The following is an 18,458-nucleotide window of genomic DNA, read 5'->3' as shown; positions in this document are numbered from 1 at the left end:
TTGCTGTGCATCTAGATCTTTACTCAAAAAGTTTCCACCTGTGCCCTGGAGCCCTAATGTTTCCCCTATTTCCCTACTTCCCATATTTATGGTCTGAAGTATTACATTGAGGTCTTTGTTCTATGTTGAACTAATGATATTGTACCATTTGTAAAAAAAAAAAAAATGAAAAGACCTGGGGAAAATTGTTAAGTGCAAGCCCATAGAGAAGCTAGATTTAGTTTGTAAACTTATAAGCAAGTACTTTGGGTGGTATGAAAATGTACACAAATTTGTTAATGGAAAGGGATAACTTTACCTTAGACAGGTAAAGTGAAAGTTCAGCCAACACATGAGGAAGCAGGTACTCCAAAGGGTGAGCAGAGTCAAAGGAAAAGGAGTAAACAAATGAAGGGGAGAAGAGGGGAGAATGCACTGAAGAATCCAATGCACATCCTATAAAATTAAGAAGAGTGAGAGGAGTAAGCAGGGGAGGGTTGGGTGAGAATGTTCAAAGGGGTGACATTGACCAAGACGTATTTTATTCATAGACTTTTGTTAAATGGCAAAATACTTCATACAACTCCTTAAAGATAATTTTAAAAAGAAAATGTACAAGTAATGGATGTACAAGTGTACAAGTAATGGATGTGAATACAAATATGGAAATATTATTATAATGCTCTGTTAAAATGAATACTGCAAGTGCATGAATATATCTATAGATTTTTAAAAAGTTATTTTGAGACTAAGGCCATCTTCAACAGTGAAAGGAAGAATAATTTCAATTCTGTATTTTATAGAAAACAAAACTTTCCATTTTTTTTTCCTTTACTCAGCTTTGACTCATTTATCCCCTGAGATGAACTGATAGGACCACAGACTTTCAAGTGAAAACTACATGACTGCTCCCTGACCAAGGCCCCATTAAGAGTCAGCTCTCCCAGAAAAGAAAGGGTAAGTGGTGGCCCAAAATGTAAACAGTCTCATCTGAACTGCCATACCAAATTAAAGCTAAGTATATTTGGAAAGATCTTGGAATTTCATATGGTGATCGACACTTTTCTTTTGGAAATTGCTTGCTAATTTTTCTTCACACTGACCCAGACCTGTAATCTGCCTGATACTTCCTGAATGTTAGGGTCCAGTTGTGCATGAAAAACTCTGAAAATTAGAAAAATAAGTTCACACTAAATCCAGATAAGCATCTGAGTGATAGAGGAATTGGTTTATAAAACATGATGCTTTTGAATGTACTGCAAATAAGGTATCACTATAAATGAGCACAGAGAACACAATTGCTGTACAAGCACACCTTGTTGTCTACCAAAACATTTTCCAGCTAAATATTGGAAGCAGATAAACAATTATCCATTGGTGAATACTTACAGTGCCATACCATATATCCTTTATCTATTGAAAACATTATAGCGTATGTGGTCCACTTTAAATATTTGCCATTTTATTCGGAGATAAGCACTAATTGCATCCGTTTAATTACTTAGAAATTCATTCATACTTACCTGCTATCAATTAAACAGCAGAGGACGATGCTCTATCTAGAGAGAGGTTTACTGTCTTGATCTGACTATGCAGAGTGACATATGCTCCCCTTCAACCCCCACAAATGATAAGATGGAAATGAGTCAACCTTTGGGCGATTCAAGCGAAGAGGTTCAGGAAAACAGTTATCAAGATAAAAGTTGAGATACTGCATTCGTCAGTTTTCTGTAGCTGTAACAAAATGCCCGCAAGTGGGTTCTTCATAGAGTGGTTTGTGCAGCATCCAGTGTCAGACGTGGACTGTTCATGCTCTGACAGGCTCAACTTTCGGTGCTTGGCTCCTTCCTGTGTGTGTACACCATGAGGTGGGATGGTGGCAGGAGAATGCAGGAAAGGGGGAAATTCCATGGTGAAGCCAGGAAGGGATGTCTTGTTTTGTTTTGTCTTTCAATAACAACTCACTCTTGCCAGAACTCCTGCTGTCCAGCATTACTCCTTTCCAATGGCTTCACTCCCAAAGACCTAATTGCCTCCCATGAGGTTCCTCCTCTTACAGGTGACACCAATTCTCCATCCCGACTCTGGGGGGACCAGGCCTCCAGTACATGGATCCCTGAGGAGCAAACCACATCCTAACAATAGCAGGTACCTTCTACCAGGATGTGGCACTGCTGTAGGGGTCACCAAATCCCAGGAGTTCAGCAGCAGCTGATAAGCAACAACTTTGGCTAAATTCCAAGTCAGAAACTCTCGCTCAACAAAGTAATAATTTGATCTAAAACTGACAACATCTAGTCATGACCAGTACACTAAATTCTCTCAGTAATTTTTTTTTAAGTCACTGGAAGGAAACTTCCAATTGATTATACGAAAGTGTGTGAGTGTGTGTGTGTGTGTGTGTGTGTGTGTGTGTGTGTGTGTGTGTGCGCGCGTGTAGTGGTGCAGAAGTGAGTAAGCCTCTTAAATTAGCTCCAGAAGCCACCTACCCAATCTTCACACCTCTTTTTAAAAGTAAAATTAGACATAGATTGCCTGTCTCTCATTTCTTCTTAGATAATTCTGCTCCGCAGCTTCAGAGATTTCAAAAGTTTTTCACTGGCTAGCTTGATTTTTCTCTGTCCACTCGGAAACCAACTATGCCTATATCTTTTATTTCTACTTCAAAAGAGAAAGGCAGAGGGCAGAAGACAAACTATTCTTAAGGATTCTTTTTTTGGGGGGGAGAGGGGGGGCGTCCGGTCGTGGGGCCTGAACTCTGGGCCTGGGCGCTGTCCCTCAGCTCTTCAGCTCAAGGCTAGTGCTCTACCACTTGAGCCACAGCACCACTTCTGACTTTTTTTCTTTTTGCTTATGTGGTGCTGAGGAATCGCACCCAGGGCATCAAGCATGCAAGGCAAGCGCTCTACCACTGAGCCACCTTCCCAGCCCCAACTATTCTTGAAATAAGTAAAACCAGGTCCCACCCAAGGACCGAAGACTTTGCTCTTGTAAAGGCCTCCATTCAAAACTATCAGCCGTACGTAAGGTTACAACTATGATTCCAACCTAAAGGCATTTTATATTATGTTTGGTACACACATGATTTTAGTCAACTTTCTGGGTCTCAGGACAGACTAGTAAATAAGTAGCATGATGATTTAAGTTTCAGAAAAGATGTGTCATCTCTCCCCATCTCTCCTCACCCTGGCCTTAATAGTATAAGAGAGCAAATAGTTTGATAGCAAATTCTGGGAAATAAAAACAAAAACAAACAACAAAACAGGTTTTTAAAATGAGAGCCCAGAAGCTTTTGGACCTATTTTGTAAAGTTCAACCAAGAGTTTGTCCTCTTCACTATGAGTACAGTGTGGGAGGGTACGGTGCAGGAGGGGTCAGTATGTTTGCTGTTAATGTATCTATAATGAAATTCTTCTGGAAAAAAAATGCAACACGTATGGCAAGTATCACGAATTGTTTGATACACCAATTCTAAGCATTGTATGGTTGATTTTGGAGCAAAAATAGCTGTTTGGATACACTTGCTACAAAGGTGGAGCCTAAAAAAATTGGCTGAACCTACAAAGTATAACACAGTGGTCAAAATGAATAAATTTCAACAGAATTCAAACATGTGTAATTAGTATAGAGGCCATGACAACTTCTTTGGAATTGTTTCAGAAACTATAAACTATCTCTTGGATAACAGGCATGGATACCTTCAAGATTTTGCTCTAGAATGAAAAGCTAGCACATCAAGTTCTAGAATCGTATAGCAGTTTAAACACTTTGATCTACTGAAGTCAAGTCAAATAAAATAATTCTGTAGTAAATAACCAATTGTGCCTAGAAAGACCAGTAGAAGAAAGACTCAGGCTTGGGCAGTTTGATGGCTCATGATTCTCATTCTTATCTCTCCAAAGTTCACCCCAAGGTTGGCTCTAGGAATGACTGATGAGTAACAATGGACACCAAATGCTTCCTCTCCATGCCCAGGAAGTTTGCATGATTCTGCTCCAGCATTCTAACCAAGAATGTTGTGCTTGTCCCCAGCTGGAGCAGTTGACATCATAAATCCTTCATTAGTGTTTATGGCCAGGGAAATGATGGTTTGTGTCGACTGGCTTTTTCAGTCAAGAGGGAAGTTGGAGCTGGGGATCTAGTGTGTACTGAAAAGGCCAGACATTATCTGGAAGGTAAGCAAGCTCTTGCAGACAAACCAGGAAGAGAGGCACCAGTGATTCATGCCTATAATCCTAACTATTCAGGAGGCTAAGATCTGAGGATCGTGGTCTGAAGCTACCAAGGAAGGAGTCTGTGAGACTCTCATCTCCAATAAACTACTGAGAGAAAGCCAGAAGTGGCACTATGGCTCAAGTGGTAGGGCACTAGCCTTGAGCACATAGCGACTTAGGGACAGTGCCCAGGCCTGGGTTCAAGCCCCAGGAGCAGCAGCAAAAAAACAAAACAAAACCCCACAAAAACAGGAAGAGGAGAAAATGAATCTTGATAGTCACTACATGGGCATCTGTTTGGAAGACCCTGTCTGTATTGAGTCAAAATTACTAATAGAACAGAATTTTCAGGCTACAAAGCAATAACCACCACCAAATTCCAAGGCCAGTATGTTTCTTTTTTTTTTTATTATTACTATTTTTGTGTTTAACTTAAGATAGTTGAACAATTCCATTCATAAGCATTACATTAATTCCCATGCAAAAACCCAAGACCACATATTCCTAATTCCAATTGGCCAAAATTCAACCTTCAGGTCTGGATGTTAACGATCCAAACCAATCAGCCGTTCCACTTTTCCAGTAGTAGACAACAGGGCGGTCCTTTGGGAGATTAGCAAACCCCATTTAGCCCCTCAAACACCACAGGGTGCCATGAATCCACAGCACAAGGGGAACCAATGCCCCACAGCACCTAAAGCTGGCAAGTCATTTCACTCATGAAGATAGGAAATGTCCATTTCACACCCACAGATACTTCCTGGTTCCTGCTCGGTGGTCAAAGCTGATTTTGAACATGGTATCTTCAGTTTGGGGCTAACTATTCTTCCTTGCCAGTTTTCTTCAAAAATCTCTCTTCATAAAAGAACTTCTCTCTAGTACTCCAAGAGAAATAAATACAGAAACCTCTACTTTATCAAGTATTTTTCTTCCTCGGCTTTAGACAGAGTCAAAGAACAGGTATAAAACTTTAAAAATTTTTCTCTCGGTAAGACAGGAACCAGGAACTCCAAAGGGGGCAAAAGAACACCCTACAATTAAAGGAGAACTGAACCGAATGCAAAGGGTCATTCTATGAACTGAGAGAAATGAGCTAAATGAAAACCATGGCTGTATGTCAACAGCAGATATTAACTTCTACTGAAACACACATCATAACTCAGACAATGGCAAAGTTCCCTTAGTGCAAATAACAATTATCATGGTACATCCTTTAATGGGGTTTTTAAATAAGGCTTCAAATAATTATACACACTAAAACTGACATTTGGAAACCTTAATTCTGCTTAGAAAGCTATGAAACATACCCTCCAAACCCTCCAAAGTTCACTAACTCGAGGACAATTACATTCAAAGAAGGTTCTGCATTATTACGTCCAAAGTTTACATTACTTGGTGGGGAAAGCACTCTGGCAGAAGAAATAAATCCAGCCAACACGCCAGATGGTTCCCAGGTTCAGATTCTCCAGTATCCAGTATCCACAGTGATGAAAACTCATTGGGGAAAAAATTTAAAAAAAAACAAACAAAAGATAAGAGACTTCGTAAGCGTCAGAAAGAAGTTTGTTTCCCAAGACCCGCATAAAAAAAAAATACGCGCAAAGTAAGAAACAGAAGAAGCGAGAGGGTTTATGGGCGTGTTCATCTATGGCTCAAGTTCTCCTTAAAAGTCGAACAAACAAACAACAACAACAACAACTCAACAAAGAAAAGGCCATGACCACAACTAAGAGAACAGAAGCAACGGAGCCAGAAGGCAGAACGTGAAATAGTAATATACTGTTTCAGAGGCTGCACCATCCTGAAGAACCAGGAAACTTAACATTTGTCCTTAACAAATCCAATCTAAGCTGGATATGTAACACACACACACACACTCACACTCACACACAAAACAGAAGGACAGATCCACATGTGCACGCGACAGGAGACGAGAGTTTTTTAGAACCAGGAGGACAAACAAACAAACAACAAAAAAAGTAACAACAACAACAACAAAACACTCAGAAAAATTTATCATCGATTCTGAAATGAGGCCTTGTGACATCGTCGGGGTTAATAAAGACAGAGATGGATTTCCCCGGATTCTCAGTCACCAGCTGTTGGAGTTTTTTGGCCAGACGGTCATCGGGCTGGTTGGGGTCGCCCCCGTCGGACTGCGGGGAAGGGATGCTGGTGGTGCTGCCCCGCCGCTGCAGCTCCAGCGTCAGTCGGTTGGCCGCCTTGACATGCTCGATGGCAGTGCGCAGGTGCTCGGCCGGATCGGAGCGCACCGAGGACAGTTTGCGAGCGTGGAGCATGACCGTCTCCTCCGACAGGTGCTCCAGCATGTTGCACTGGGGAATGAAATAATTGGGGCACATCTTGTTGACCAGACAGTGCTGCAGATCATCAATGAGGCCCAGCAGAAAGTGGGCCGCGTAGTCTTCCTGAGCCAAGTAGTTGGCGGGAAGTCTGTCACAGGCCCAGAGCATCATGCTCCGCAGGTGGTAGGGGCTGATGGCCTTGGGCCGCGACAAGAGTTTAATGATGATGGCTTTGCAGGCCTGGTAGGCCTGCATGAGGCTGCTGGAGATGCATTTCTTCAACTGCACCTCGCTCCTGGCGAAGGATAGCCGCCACTCATTGTCCTTTTTGCCCTTGTAAGAGCAGGCAGGCACCAGGTAAAACCCACTAATCACCTCTTCCTCCGTGATCTTCCCATCCCAAAAGTGGTTCTCCATGAGCCAGCTCTGGGCCACTGCCGGCCAGCCTTTGAAAGACACCACCGGGACGATGTCGTACAACATGCGGCTGCTCCCCACGCCCAGGATGATGGAGATGATGGTCCCGTTTTTCTCCACCTTTTCCACCTTTGGCATCCCCCGCTGGGGTTTCTTCTGGATCTCGGCTAGGACGATGCTGATCGAGTCACAGAACCAGTCGGCCACTTTGGTAGGAGAGAAGAAGTAGTTGGTGGCGCCGTTGATGTGGTCCACGATGGTGCAGCAGTCTTTCCATTTGCTGATGGTGCCCTCGTCGAACAGACGCAGGCTCAGCCAGGAGTGGCACAAGGCGGAGTGGCGCATGTCCAGCGTCACAGGCTGGTTACGGTCATGGAGTTTCAGGGCTGGCACCAGCAGGGTAAAGTCCATGTCGTAGTCAGTGCCCCGGGCGTATACATCCAGCTCATCTAAATCCAGGTCCACCACACCTTCCCGCACGCCTCCAGAGAGCAACAGGTACTCGTTAGCCACCGGGAGCTTCTGGTCCAGCTTCTGCACCATTCCTACAGATAAAAAAAGAAGACATGCCATTACAGGAGGCACGGATGCCGGTGCTGTCGGCATTCTCCTAGAATGCTACTTTCTTTAGTAGAGTACAAAGTCAGCAGCCACACTGCTGCATGTGTCCAGAAGGTAAGTGCTACTTTCTTTCTTGCCCACGTGGAAATTATGATCCATTTATATGTATACAAATATAAATACATATAAATATATAACATATATACACATTTATAGATGTATCAGATATGTATAGCGCTGCCACACACATCCAGATGATACATTCTGCCCTTTTTTCCATGCCCAAGTGGAAATTATGATCCACACAAGTGCGCGCGCGCATACACATACACACACACACACACACACACACACACACATCAGATATCATTCTGCCACACATGCCCAGGTGATAATACTGTGTTCTGTCTTGCAAGTGCTAGATTCTTCCCTTTCCCAAGTAGAAATTACAATGGATGATGTTTTTTTTTTTGGGGGGGGGGGGGCATATACACCCAGAGCTCCTCTTCTTCCAGTCATTGCCTAATGAACAGCTAAGACTCTAGGAAACGTCACATTTGAAGTCTTCCTTGCCCTCCCGCCAAATCTTACTTACATGCCTCCCTCCCTGCGGGTTATTCTCCACCTTTCCCAGTTTGCTGACACTCACTCAATGGCTCTTTGGTATCTAATCATCTCCCGGTAACTTTGTAACTTTTTTTTAAAACCAGCGTTCCCCTCTAAAGTTCTTAAGAATTACTACAAACTAAGATTCCATTATCTGTGGCAATTATTTTACAGTCATGTATTTTGCTGTTCAGAGAACAAGATGTTTCAAAGTGGTTTGAATAGGATCTGTTATCCCAAACTCACATTTGGAGTTCAATCTTCATCGTGACCAATCAATAGGGTTTTATCATCTTGCCCATGGTGTTTACAGTTGGGCCTTTGGGAATAAATCTGGGCTCAAGTCATCTGAGTGGAGCCCCATGATTGAATCTTGGAGGTTTTATAAGCAGGAGCAAGCAAACACAGGAGGTACACGTGTGTGATCCCTATCTGGCACCACAAGATTGCCCTGTACCACCGTGGCACTCTGCCAGCAAGCATCAGCAGATGCAGCCCTCAACCACACACCTTCAAAAAGAGTCTCTTTTCTTATAACTTACTCAGTCTGTGGTACTGTGCTATTAGCAACAGAAACAAGATCACCATGTATATACTCTTTACTACCATTATTGTTATAGAATAAGTTGCTCCCCTCAAACCTGTATGGTGAAATTCTCACTTCCGAGGGGATGCTGTTAGAAGGTAGTTGCATCGACGGTGGAGCCTTACAAACAACCTTACGTCCTCATGAAAGAGACCCCCAGGGATCGTCCTCACTTGCTCTACCATGGAGGACACGGGGAGAGAAGACAGGCATTGGGGAACCAGACCCTCACCAGATGCAAAATCAGCTGGTGCCTTGATCTTGAAATCCCTCCTCTTCAAAACTGTCAGAAATAAACTGCTCTTGTTTGTAAGTCATCTAGTCTGTGAAACCTTGTTACATAGCCAGAATGGACTATGATGATTATATTTCAAATGTTAATACTTAATTATAAAACTGTGTTCTTTTTTTATTCTTTTTAAAATTTTGGTAGACATATATATATGTGTATATATATATATATATATATTGTAAACAGGTGATGTACAGATGGGTTACAGTTATATAAGTAAGGAAATGAATACAATTCTGGTCGAACATTATTAGCCTCTCTCTCGTTTTCTCCTGCTATCCCTCCCTCTCCCTCCGACTCCCCCACCCCACCCCCCACACACACATTGCAAAGTTTATTTCCAATATAGTGTCCTGTGAGTATTACTGGTGCATTGGTTCACCCTTGGAACTTTGTCTTTACCATTCTATTTTTGCAAATTGCATGAAGCATGCAAAGTGTCATATTTAGTACGATTTCCTTCTGTATAGGTAGGCATAGGGCAAATGATCACTTCCTTTTTAAAACTCCAAATGAGGTATTCACTTGGGCCACTTTTACACCAACTGTGTGTGAGACATGCTACATTGATTCTTCTGCAACAAAGGATTTGTCCCAGCTGCTGGGGATGCAGCCCCTAAGCGCTGTCTGACTCCACCAGGCAGCCTCAGCCAAGGCCACAGCCTGTGCTGGAAGTGGGACTTTAGGCTGCACACCCAGTGCCCCTGCTCCGAATACCATCAAGGATCTCCATTCAACCTAGAGCTCCTGGCAAAGAACTTGCACAGGAAACTCAGCTTCTGCTTCTATTTGAATCTGCTTTCCTCTTCTTTCCACAGGTGGAGAATAAAGATGCTTCTTAGTAAATATCACTGACTCTACCTTAGTTTCCCAGGGCAAAACAAATACAATACAGCTTTCACCATCAGCTAAACACAAGAGATGAATTTTCCTTTTTTTAATCACAGTTTCTAAAGGCAATCCGGGTAGAAAATAATCGTAAACATCAAGGCACAGATCTATCTACTTCTCAAATGTCACTGTGATGGCATATTAATTTCATCTTACAATTATAAGAAACACTGACACCAAGGCTACAGACATGAAAGGCTAAGCGTCATTTCTCAGATTTCAGGGGAGGTTGTAAACCTGGTTTCATTATTTCATGGACTCCCACATGTGGGTTCAATTACTTTCAAACAGTTCTACATGAACAATGAAATAACCCATGCTTCATTATTTCAAATATTCTGTCATTCCTGCATTTGTTCCACAAATACACATTAAAATGTGAATTGCCATGCTGTGAGTAGTCAATAAAATTGGAAACAATTAGAGCACTATTGTTATCTGGGTATCACTTTTTGTCTTCTCTTGGGTAGAAATTAACTCAGAATTCTTTTTCTTTTTCTTTTGTCCTAGATAAGAGCACACTGGCCCTAAGCATACCAAGCAGGGCTTGTGTATATAATACAATGTATATAGTCTATACCTTTGCAATCAGAGGTAATTTTTCTACCCCCCCCCCCCCAAAAAAAAAAATTCACTGAATTTTGCCTTGGATGGGCACAACTTTGGTGATGAAATTGTAAACTCCCTTCTGCCCTCTGCTGGACTAAAGAAGAAAAATATTAAAACTAACATTTTCCATTGATCTATACATTAACCACAATAGAATAATTAATTTATCATAACAGGCTATTTTATCATTGGCAGTAGAACAGCACTGTCAACGATGAAATACATTCTGCTGCTTGTGCACCTAGCAACCATGTTAACCCTTTGTTCCAAAGAGCCAAAATAAAAACATTTAAATGTTAGCACCAAGAGTTGTATGTAATTTTAGACACTTCCTATTTCCTTTAAGGTACGGGAAGAATTTCTCATCAGGGAAAATATTACTGAGGTTCACTTTGTAAGTTCCTGGAAGCTAGAAACGACGTTTCAAAGACCACACTATGCCAGGAGCTTTTTCCCTTCCAACATCCACATTGTCATCAAACCACCTTGAGTCCGCGATCTTAACAGTTTTACAAAGGATTTGGTACTATAACCTCGATCCTTCCCCAGTGCTCTCCAAGCCCGAACATCCCCCTTGAAATTCTCCAAGGCTACACTCAAGAGAAAATGAGGTGACAGCAGCTATTGTGGCAGATGGGTTGCCAGGCAACAAGGAGCCAGGGCCTGGGAGAGAAGATGACACAGGAGAGGAAATTTCTACTGTACACTTGGGCTGTAGGGACCAGTTCCAACAAGTGTCATCTCTGCACCGATTCAAGGGAAAGATGATGTGCCTCTGGCCACCTAACCATCACCTTCTCCAAAGCCAGGAGTGGGAAGGATGGAGAGACACACCCACTGCCCAGCCTGTTAACAAAGAAGCACTGAGGGGGTGTAGGAAGAACTTACGCCCCCCTTACCTCCCTGGGGTGCTCTGATTCCTTTCAGGAATGTGCTGCCATATGGTTTTGCTCTTTAAAAATTCGGAAGTGAAACTGTCAGGGTGGAATCCCCTACTTCTTGGTTTCAGTGTATTGTATAGCGTCTATCTAACCTGCGTGTTTCGGTTTTCATGGAGATGCTAGAACCTCACGGTCTACGCCATCCCTTTAGGCTTTCACTGGTTCTCTTTAGAACATCAAATAGAAAAGAGAGCTGTGTCCTTGACTCCTTTATGTCCCAGTGGACATAAAGTCTCACATTCAAATCCTTTCTCTTCCCTTCTGGAGAACTCTCTGTCTCTCTCTGTCTCTTTCTCTGACTCTCTCTCTCTCTCTTTCCTTCCTTCCCCCCCTTTTTTTTGAAAAATAGACTAGTGTTATGGGAACAGGTATGTGGTGTGTGTGTGCGCGCATGTGTGCAAATGTAAGAGACTTTGTCGATGCTGTGTCCCCAATCCCCCCCGTGCGGCCATGACAGGTCCCTGTGTGCCCACAGCTTCTCTCCCCCAGCGCTACAGACCCTGCTCCACTCCTCATCAAGAAATGCAGGGAGGGAGTGGCGCTGTGGCTCAAGCGGTAGAGCACTTGCTTTGAGCTGAAGAACACAGGGACAGCGCCTAGGCCCAGAGTTCATGCCCCATGACTGACAAAAGAAAAAAGAAAAAAAAGAAATGCAGGGGGTTTGCACACATCTGACAGCCCCGAGTATACGTGTGGCTAGAAGTATGAAAGTGTAAGCCAGTGAGAATGTGACTTTCCACAGTCACTCAGTCATGTTAGTTTCCTATGGTGTCTTATAAAAGTAGATCTGAGAGCTCTCCAGAAGAGCTTACCAGCCCTGTCAGATCTGCAGGCTTCTCTATCAGCATGTTGACAGTGTGTTTGCTATTAATGTTACATTGTTGATATGCCTCACTAGGCAAAGCATGGTTCAAAACACCTGGTGCACAGCAACTTGAGAGAGGTGAGCATTCCTACATACAGGGGTGGGCAGGGGGGACCGTTCTTCCTTGATTATGGGATCAGGATTTGACATGGGGTAAATGGTAAAGGTAGGGAAGCCACACTTCTCAGTTCACTCCTGGGACCAACTTTCAGAGCAGAGCTGTGTTCAAATACCTTATTCAAGTATTAGTGTCTCAAGCCAAATTCAAAGACCAGAACATTTCTCTTTCACTCTCTGTTTGATAATAGCCCTCCATGCTGATAAAATGCACAGAAAGAGTTCAAATGACACATCTCACCCCCCACCCAATGACTTTTAGCTCACACAATTTTCTTACCTGTCAGCATTCTCTGTCTGATGACTCATCCATCACCTAACCTCACACAACAGATGGATGTTGAATGAATAAATGGACAGAATAGCCTGGAATACATTCCACAGAGGATGAAATTGTCCACTGTCATTTACACACTTAAGAAATTAAAGAACATTATCTCTGAGCAACAAGCTGTATAACCCACTCGGAGGAGACTCAGGGCAGAAGCTAGGTGATTGTGAATTGTGTACCACAACTTCTCTGGGTAACTTCAGTTTTAAAACAGAAATTAAACTGTAAGTAAAATGTAAAAACTTAGCCCTAGGACAGTCTCCAAAGGACCAATTTTTAGTCAAAAACCTTACCAAGGAATGAACGATAAAAGTAGTGCCTAATTACAGTGTGATCTAAGATTTGAATCTACTATCTGATTTTTTAAAAGAGAGAGAGAGAAGATTGTAGTTTTTTTTTTAAGGTCTGCAAGTAGACAATCCATATAGATTCCGCCATTATGAAGTAATTCCTAGTTATGACCAGGAGAGGGCACCATATTCCACTTATTTACTATGTTTCTATCTGGGCTCCAAAGTCACCACCTCCTAGAATGGGAAGACAGAAGTCACTTCAGGGACTAGGACTTGGTAAGACATACTAAAACTACCACCTGGACCTATTTTTCTCTACATTGTCACCTAGTGATTTCACAATTTGCCTTTTAGCTTCCCCCAGAGAAAAGCCTCCGAATTTTGGAGGCAGAATTCCACCTAGGTTGAGTCAAGGCTCAGAGATGCTTTGTCTGGGCAGGCAATGAGATAGGGAAGGAGGCCCAAGGCGAACAGAAGGCCCTGTCACTAGGCACAGAGTTCCAGCTTGTGTTTGAGATTTGGAAAAAAAAAAAAAGAATCAAGTTGCAGATGTCAGGATAATGGAGAGCCCTAGAGACACCGAAGAAACAGTCTCTGTAGGCCAGGTCACAGCACTACTCTTAATTCAATCTGGTCTTATTGTGTCTGCAAATAGGTAGATCCATTAAATGATATTTTTTAAAGCCAGAAGCTGGTGGCTTATGCCTATCATCCTATCTACTCAGAAGGCTGAGCTGTGAGGATTGTGGTTCAAAACCAGCCTGGGCAGGCAAGTCCATGAGACTCTTATCTCCAGTGAACCATCGAAAAAAAACTGGAAATGGAGATGTGACTCAAGTGGTAGAGTGTTAGCCTTAAGTGAAAAAGACTGCAGACAGCATCCTGAGTTCAAGCCCCAGGACCAGCACCAAAAACAACAAACAACAAAACTGGGCAAGATAGCTCAGACCTGAAATCTAAACTGCTATTCTGGAGACTTAGACTGGGAAAGTCAAGATTCCAGGCTAATTCCAGGGAACAAATTCTCAAGACCTCCAACATCAACCAGTAAGAAGAAGGACACCCTCCTCCCTCCCCCCTTACATGCACACACACACACACACATACACACACATACACACACACACATACACACACATACACACACACACATACACACACACACACACACACTCGTGAATCAAAAGCTGGGGATGGAGGGAAGTATGTGCCTGTCATCCTATTTGGGAACAAAAGCATGTGCTGCAGGCTGGCCTTGGCCTAATGGAATGCTATCTTCAAACTATGTCACTCACAAAAAAGGATGGAGGTATGGTCAAGGAGTAGAGTACCAGCACGACAAATGCCAAGGTCTTGAGTTCAAAACCTAGTGCCATAAAAAAATAAAACAAACTTTAGAAGCCTGGATGACTAATAACAAAGGAAGTCCATTTTTAACCTGGCTTCAAGACAAAAAAAAAAAATCATCAGATGTAGTCTATTACATGATCTCATGGGGGTCCCAGACAATAGCCAGGATCCTTCCCCATGGCTTTCAACGGTGACTCTGCATCCAGTCGTCACAGAACAGAGGGTTTTGTCAGCTACCCAACTAGTGCAGGTAAACGCACAGAGAGAGTCGCCAGGCATTCTGGCCTCAGCTAGATGATAACCGAATGTGACCACGCAGTTAGTCAGAAGGAAGGAATGAAGCCTGTGTCATTTGGTTTCACCAAGCTGTCCATCTGTTTCTTGCGACATGCACAGAAAGGGAAAGAAGGGGTTCAGATGGAAGGATTGCTCTGTGGGGGCACCCCCAGATAGAGCACTTAGGGGCTTAGCTATGCCTGGACTGCCCAGGTTATTAATACTGTCTCCAATGCCCCTTACCTAGCCAAGGGAAAGCACACATGAGTGCTGGAAAATACTTTGTTAAAGTATTTGTTAAAGTGTGAAGAATCCAATACTGAATAGCTATCAATTGACTCTCCCTGGTGACTGTTAGTTAAGGAGCTCTGTTATTAATAAGATATAATATTAATACTAAATTAATTGCGTGGAAATAAACTCTATGTCCATATTGTCTTTACTTATTAAGTAATTGTGTCTATAATACTAATATCCTGATCTAGTTTCTTTTTTTTTCTTTGGTCCAGTTGTGGGGCCTGAACTCTGGGCTTGGGCGCTGTCCCTCAGCTCTTCAGCTCAAGGCTAGCATTCTACCACTTTAGCCACAGCACCACTTCCGGCTTTTTTTTTTCTTTCTGCTTATGTGGTGCTGAGGAATTGAACCCAGGACCTCAGGCATGCAAGGCAAGCGCTCTACCACTGAGCCACCTTTCCAGCCCCCAGATCTAGTTTCTAAACAAAGCTGTAGCTTCCTACACATCTGCTTTGTAAAGTCGATGACTTCTTAACATCTTACAAGACTTCCCAGTGCTTAAGGCTGGGATGCTCCATACAAGGAAGTTCAGGTTAGCCTATCACACCTCCGCCCACAAGGTAAGGAAGAAGGGCCAAAGTTGTCAAGAACAACAGTAGTCTGGGAGGGGGGGGGGGGGGGGAGAAGCCCCCAAAGATTCAGTAAAAGCAGAATCTCATTCTGAGAGCTAATTGTCTACCTGAAAATACCCTTCAGGATTTCCTTCACAGGGCTGAGGCAAGCATTTAGGTATCTATTTATTTGTTTAATGCGTGCATGCGTGCGTGCGTGCGTGCGTGCGTGCGTGCGTGTGTGTGTGTGTGTGTGTGTGTGTGTGTGCACAAACCCTGGGGCTTGAACTCAGGGCCTGAGCATTGTCACTTGGCTTTTTCACTCAAGGCTCATTGTCTACCACTTGAGCCACACATCCTCTTCAGGCTTTTGGGTGGTTAATTGGGGGGTAAGCCTCACGGATTTTCTTGCCAGAGCTGACTATGAACTACGATCCTCAGATCTCAGCCTCCTGAACAGCTAGGATTACAGGAGTACTGTGAGCCACCAGCTCGTCTTCCATTTTTAAGCACGCAAGCAAGTTTACTTGCATACTCTCCAAGCAATTCTATAATCTTGAAGAGGTAACACCCAACCCTCAAATCTGGAAAGACTCCATGTTGGTGGCACGTTCTGGAATCCTGACAGTAAATGGCCTTCAGGAAAGATGCAGAGCCTCTTACTCTTCAAAGCTGGGGGATTCCTTTCCATGCCTGAATATCCCAGGCAGGTGGGTATTTGTTCATTCTTCTTTGAGGGGAAAAAAAAAATAGAGTTTTTGCTAGGATTTTCCCCACCTGCGTTTGAATCCTCCTCCCTTTATCCTATCACAGATGGCTCCGTTTTAATCCCCCATCCTACCTTCACTGGAGACAAACTGTACCATCAGCTAGAACCTTGAAGGACAACCAGCCACTTCCTTGGGAGCCCGTATGTGGGTCAGGAGGACTAGCTGTTGAGAACGCTGGCTGCAGAGCAGTAAGCCAGTGGTGATGGCACAATTACAGCTCAGCTCTTGAAACCAAAGGTCACATTGTCTGAATGGTCTCAATGCAGGTGTACAATTTCCAAAGGTATCAATTGTCCTGGAGTTGAATTCAGGAACGACCGGATAAATACAGGCATTCACAATCACATGGTGCTGCTTCCAAAAAATCCAGTTAGATTAGATTTGATAACACAATGGAAAAAGAAAGGTGCCTGCTTGAAAAGGGGAATTGAAGGACACACAGGCCCAAGCGGCGTGTGAGTGGGAAACGTACCAATCCGATTTTAAAAACAATGGCAAAAATGCCACAGACCCAGGTCTTGTTACGAGAGTAACTTTCTGAGGGAGGGAATATTTTTCCCCAGCCCCAAGTTAATTCAGTTTTGTTTCAGAAAATAATTTTTCAAACTATTGGTTTGGTCCTTGTTATTAACGTATGTTCGTCATCGAGGAAGACATTTCACTGTAACATTTCTATTCGGGTGCATAATGTTCTTTGATCACCACATTGTCTCTATTACTCTTTCTGAGGGAAAATTCTTTAATTTCAGGCTAAAGCGAAAGACTGACAGGGGTGGGGGGGGGTCCAATTAAGCATGTGTGGTTCTCAATATTGCCACTAGATGGCGCACCTTTCCTCCAATTGTTCTTTACAACTGAACCAGCCTTCACTCCTAAAGGGAAGAAAAACAGCGGAAGGATGAATAGAATGTAAATGTTTAAAACCCACATCTGATTTTACTGATAGGCTTTCCAAATGAGTCAGAATACAGTGTGCTTCTCGCTGATGAATCTCAAAAGCCCACACGCTGTTTGACATATTCTTATTGTATTTGTGCTTTGAAATTGGCAGGTACCGTGTGGGCTTCACAAATAAAGTCTCCTGACAACCCTGTCAGCTTTGTGCAGTCAGAAAACACTTTTAATGAAAAGTTACCACAAAATGCCTGCATTGAGGGAGGGAGAGATGGGGAAGGAAGGAGGGAGACCGATACTAATGTTATGGGCTGTTTTTATTTGCAGTGCTATCTTCCAACTCCCCGATGAATTTGACATCTGAACAAAACATGAAGAAACCCAGATTATCAAACAGACGCTGGCTGTGATCCAACAGGCTTTTGTTTTGTTCGTACTGGGGATTTGAACTCAGAGCCTCTCACTTACTAAGCTGGTATAAAACCACTAAGCCATGCTTCCAGTCCTGTTCCTTTGCTGATCATTTTTAGCACAGAGTCTCACTCCTCCCCAGATATGCACCAAGGCCATGATCCGCCTACTACAGGCTTCCAGTCATTGCTTGGCTCACACAGGTGATTCCACACTACTGCGTCTTAACTTCCCTTTGGTGGAGTTGGAGTCTTGTAGATGTTACTGCCCAGACTGTCCTAACACACTCCCAACCTCAGCTTCTCACAGAGGCTGGAATGACAGGTGCTTATCACTGTGCCTAGCTATGTGTTGAGAAGAGAGCTTGAAAACTCATCTGCCTGAACTGGCTTCAAACAGCGATCCTCCTATTCACAGCCTCCCAAGGTGCTAAGAGTATGGGTCTGAGCCATTGGCATCTGACCCCACTGGCTTTTCTGAAGAACTACAGCTTTCTGGGCTTCACCTTCAGACGGTCAGCTTTGGGAGGAATCTGCATTTCTCATAGGTTTCTCAGGCGATACAGGGGCTGCTGGTCCAGCACTGCACTTTGAGCAACACTGGCTTAGCAGACCCATCCCAGAACTTACCAGTGGCAACACTTCTGGATGGACTCAACCTATCCGCATACCAGCAGCAGCTGCTAACGGAGCTCTATTCCTATCATCACGGGCTTGAAATCCTCCAATGGTATCCCCAGCCAGGCCTCAAGGCCTCCATGTTCCGAGCCAACCTTAAATTCAGTCCTCTCTGAACTGTCTCCCTGAGCTCCAGCAGGAGTCGGTCTCCCCTCCCCGCCCCAAATACACTGGCCCCCTAATGGACTCTGGGCTTTCAAGCTCCTATTCTTTCCTTCCTCTGTTT

At 43.5% G+C, this 18,458-nt stretch overlaps 1 protein-coding gene across 1 annotated transcript in view; it reads right to left on the bottom strand.

Annotated features, from left to right (window-relative positions):
• Nucleotides 1–4,576: 4,576 nt before the first annotated feature.
• Nucleotides 4,577–18,458, bottom strand: part of Mb21d2 (Mab-21 domain containing 2) — a 110,506-nt gene continuing 96,624 nt past the window's right edge. The window contains exon 2 of the mRNA XM_042669688.1: nucleotides 4,577–7,461. Coding sequence (XP_042525622.1) covers nucleotides 6,197–7,461 — 1,265 coding nt within the window. The 3' untranslated portion in view covers nucleotides 4,577–6,196. The remainder of the gene's footprint in view (nucleotides 7,462–18,458) is intronic.

The sequence above is a fragment of the Dipodomys spectabilis genome, unplaced genomic scaffold (genome assembly GCF_019054845.1).
Source record: "Dipodomys spectabilis isolate Male_0828 unplaced genomic scaffold, ASM1905484v1 ptg000017l, whole genome shotgun sequence".
Lineage (NCBI taxonomy): Eukaryota > Metazoa > Chordata > Mammalia > Rodentia > Heteromyidae > Dipodomys > Dipodomys spectabilis.
The sequence above is the reverse complement of the archived record's forward strand: the minus strand, read 5'-3'. Positions and strand labels throughout refer to the sequence as shown.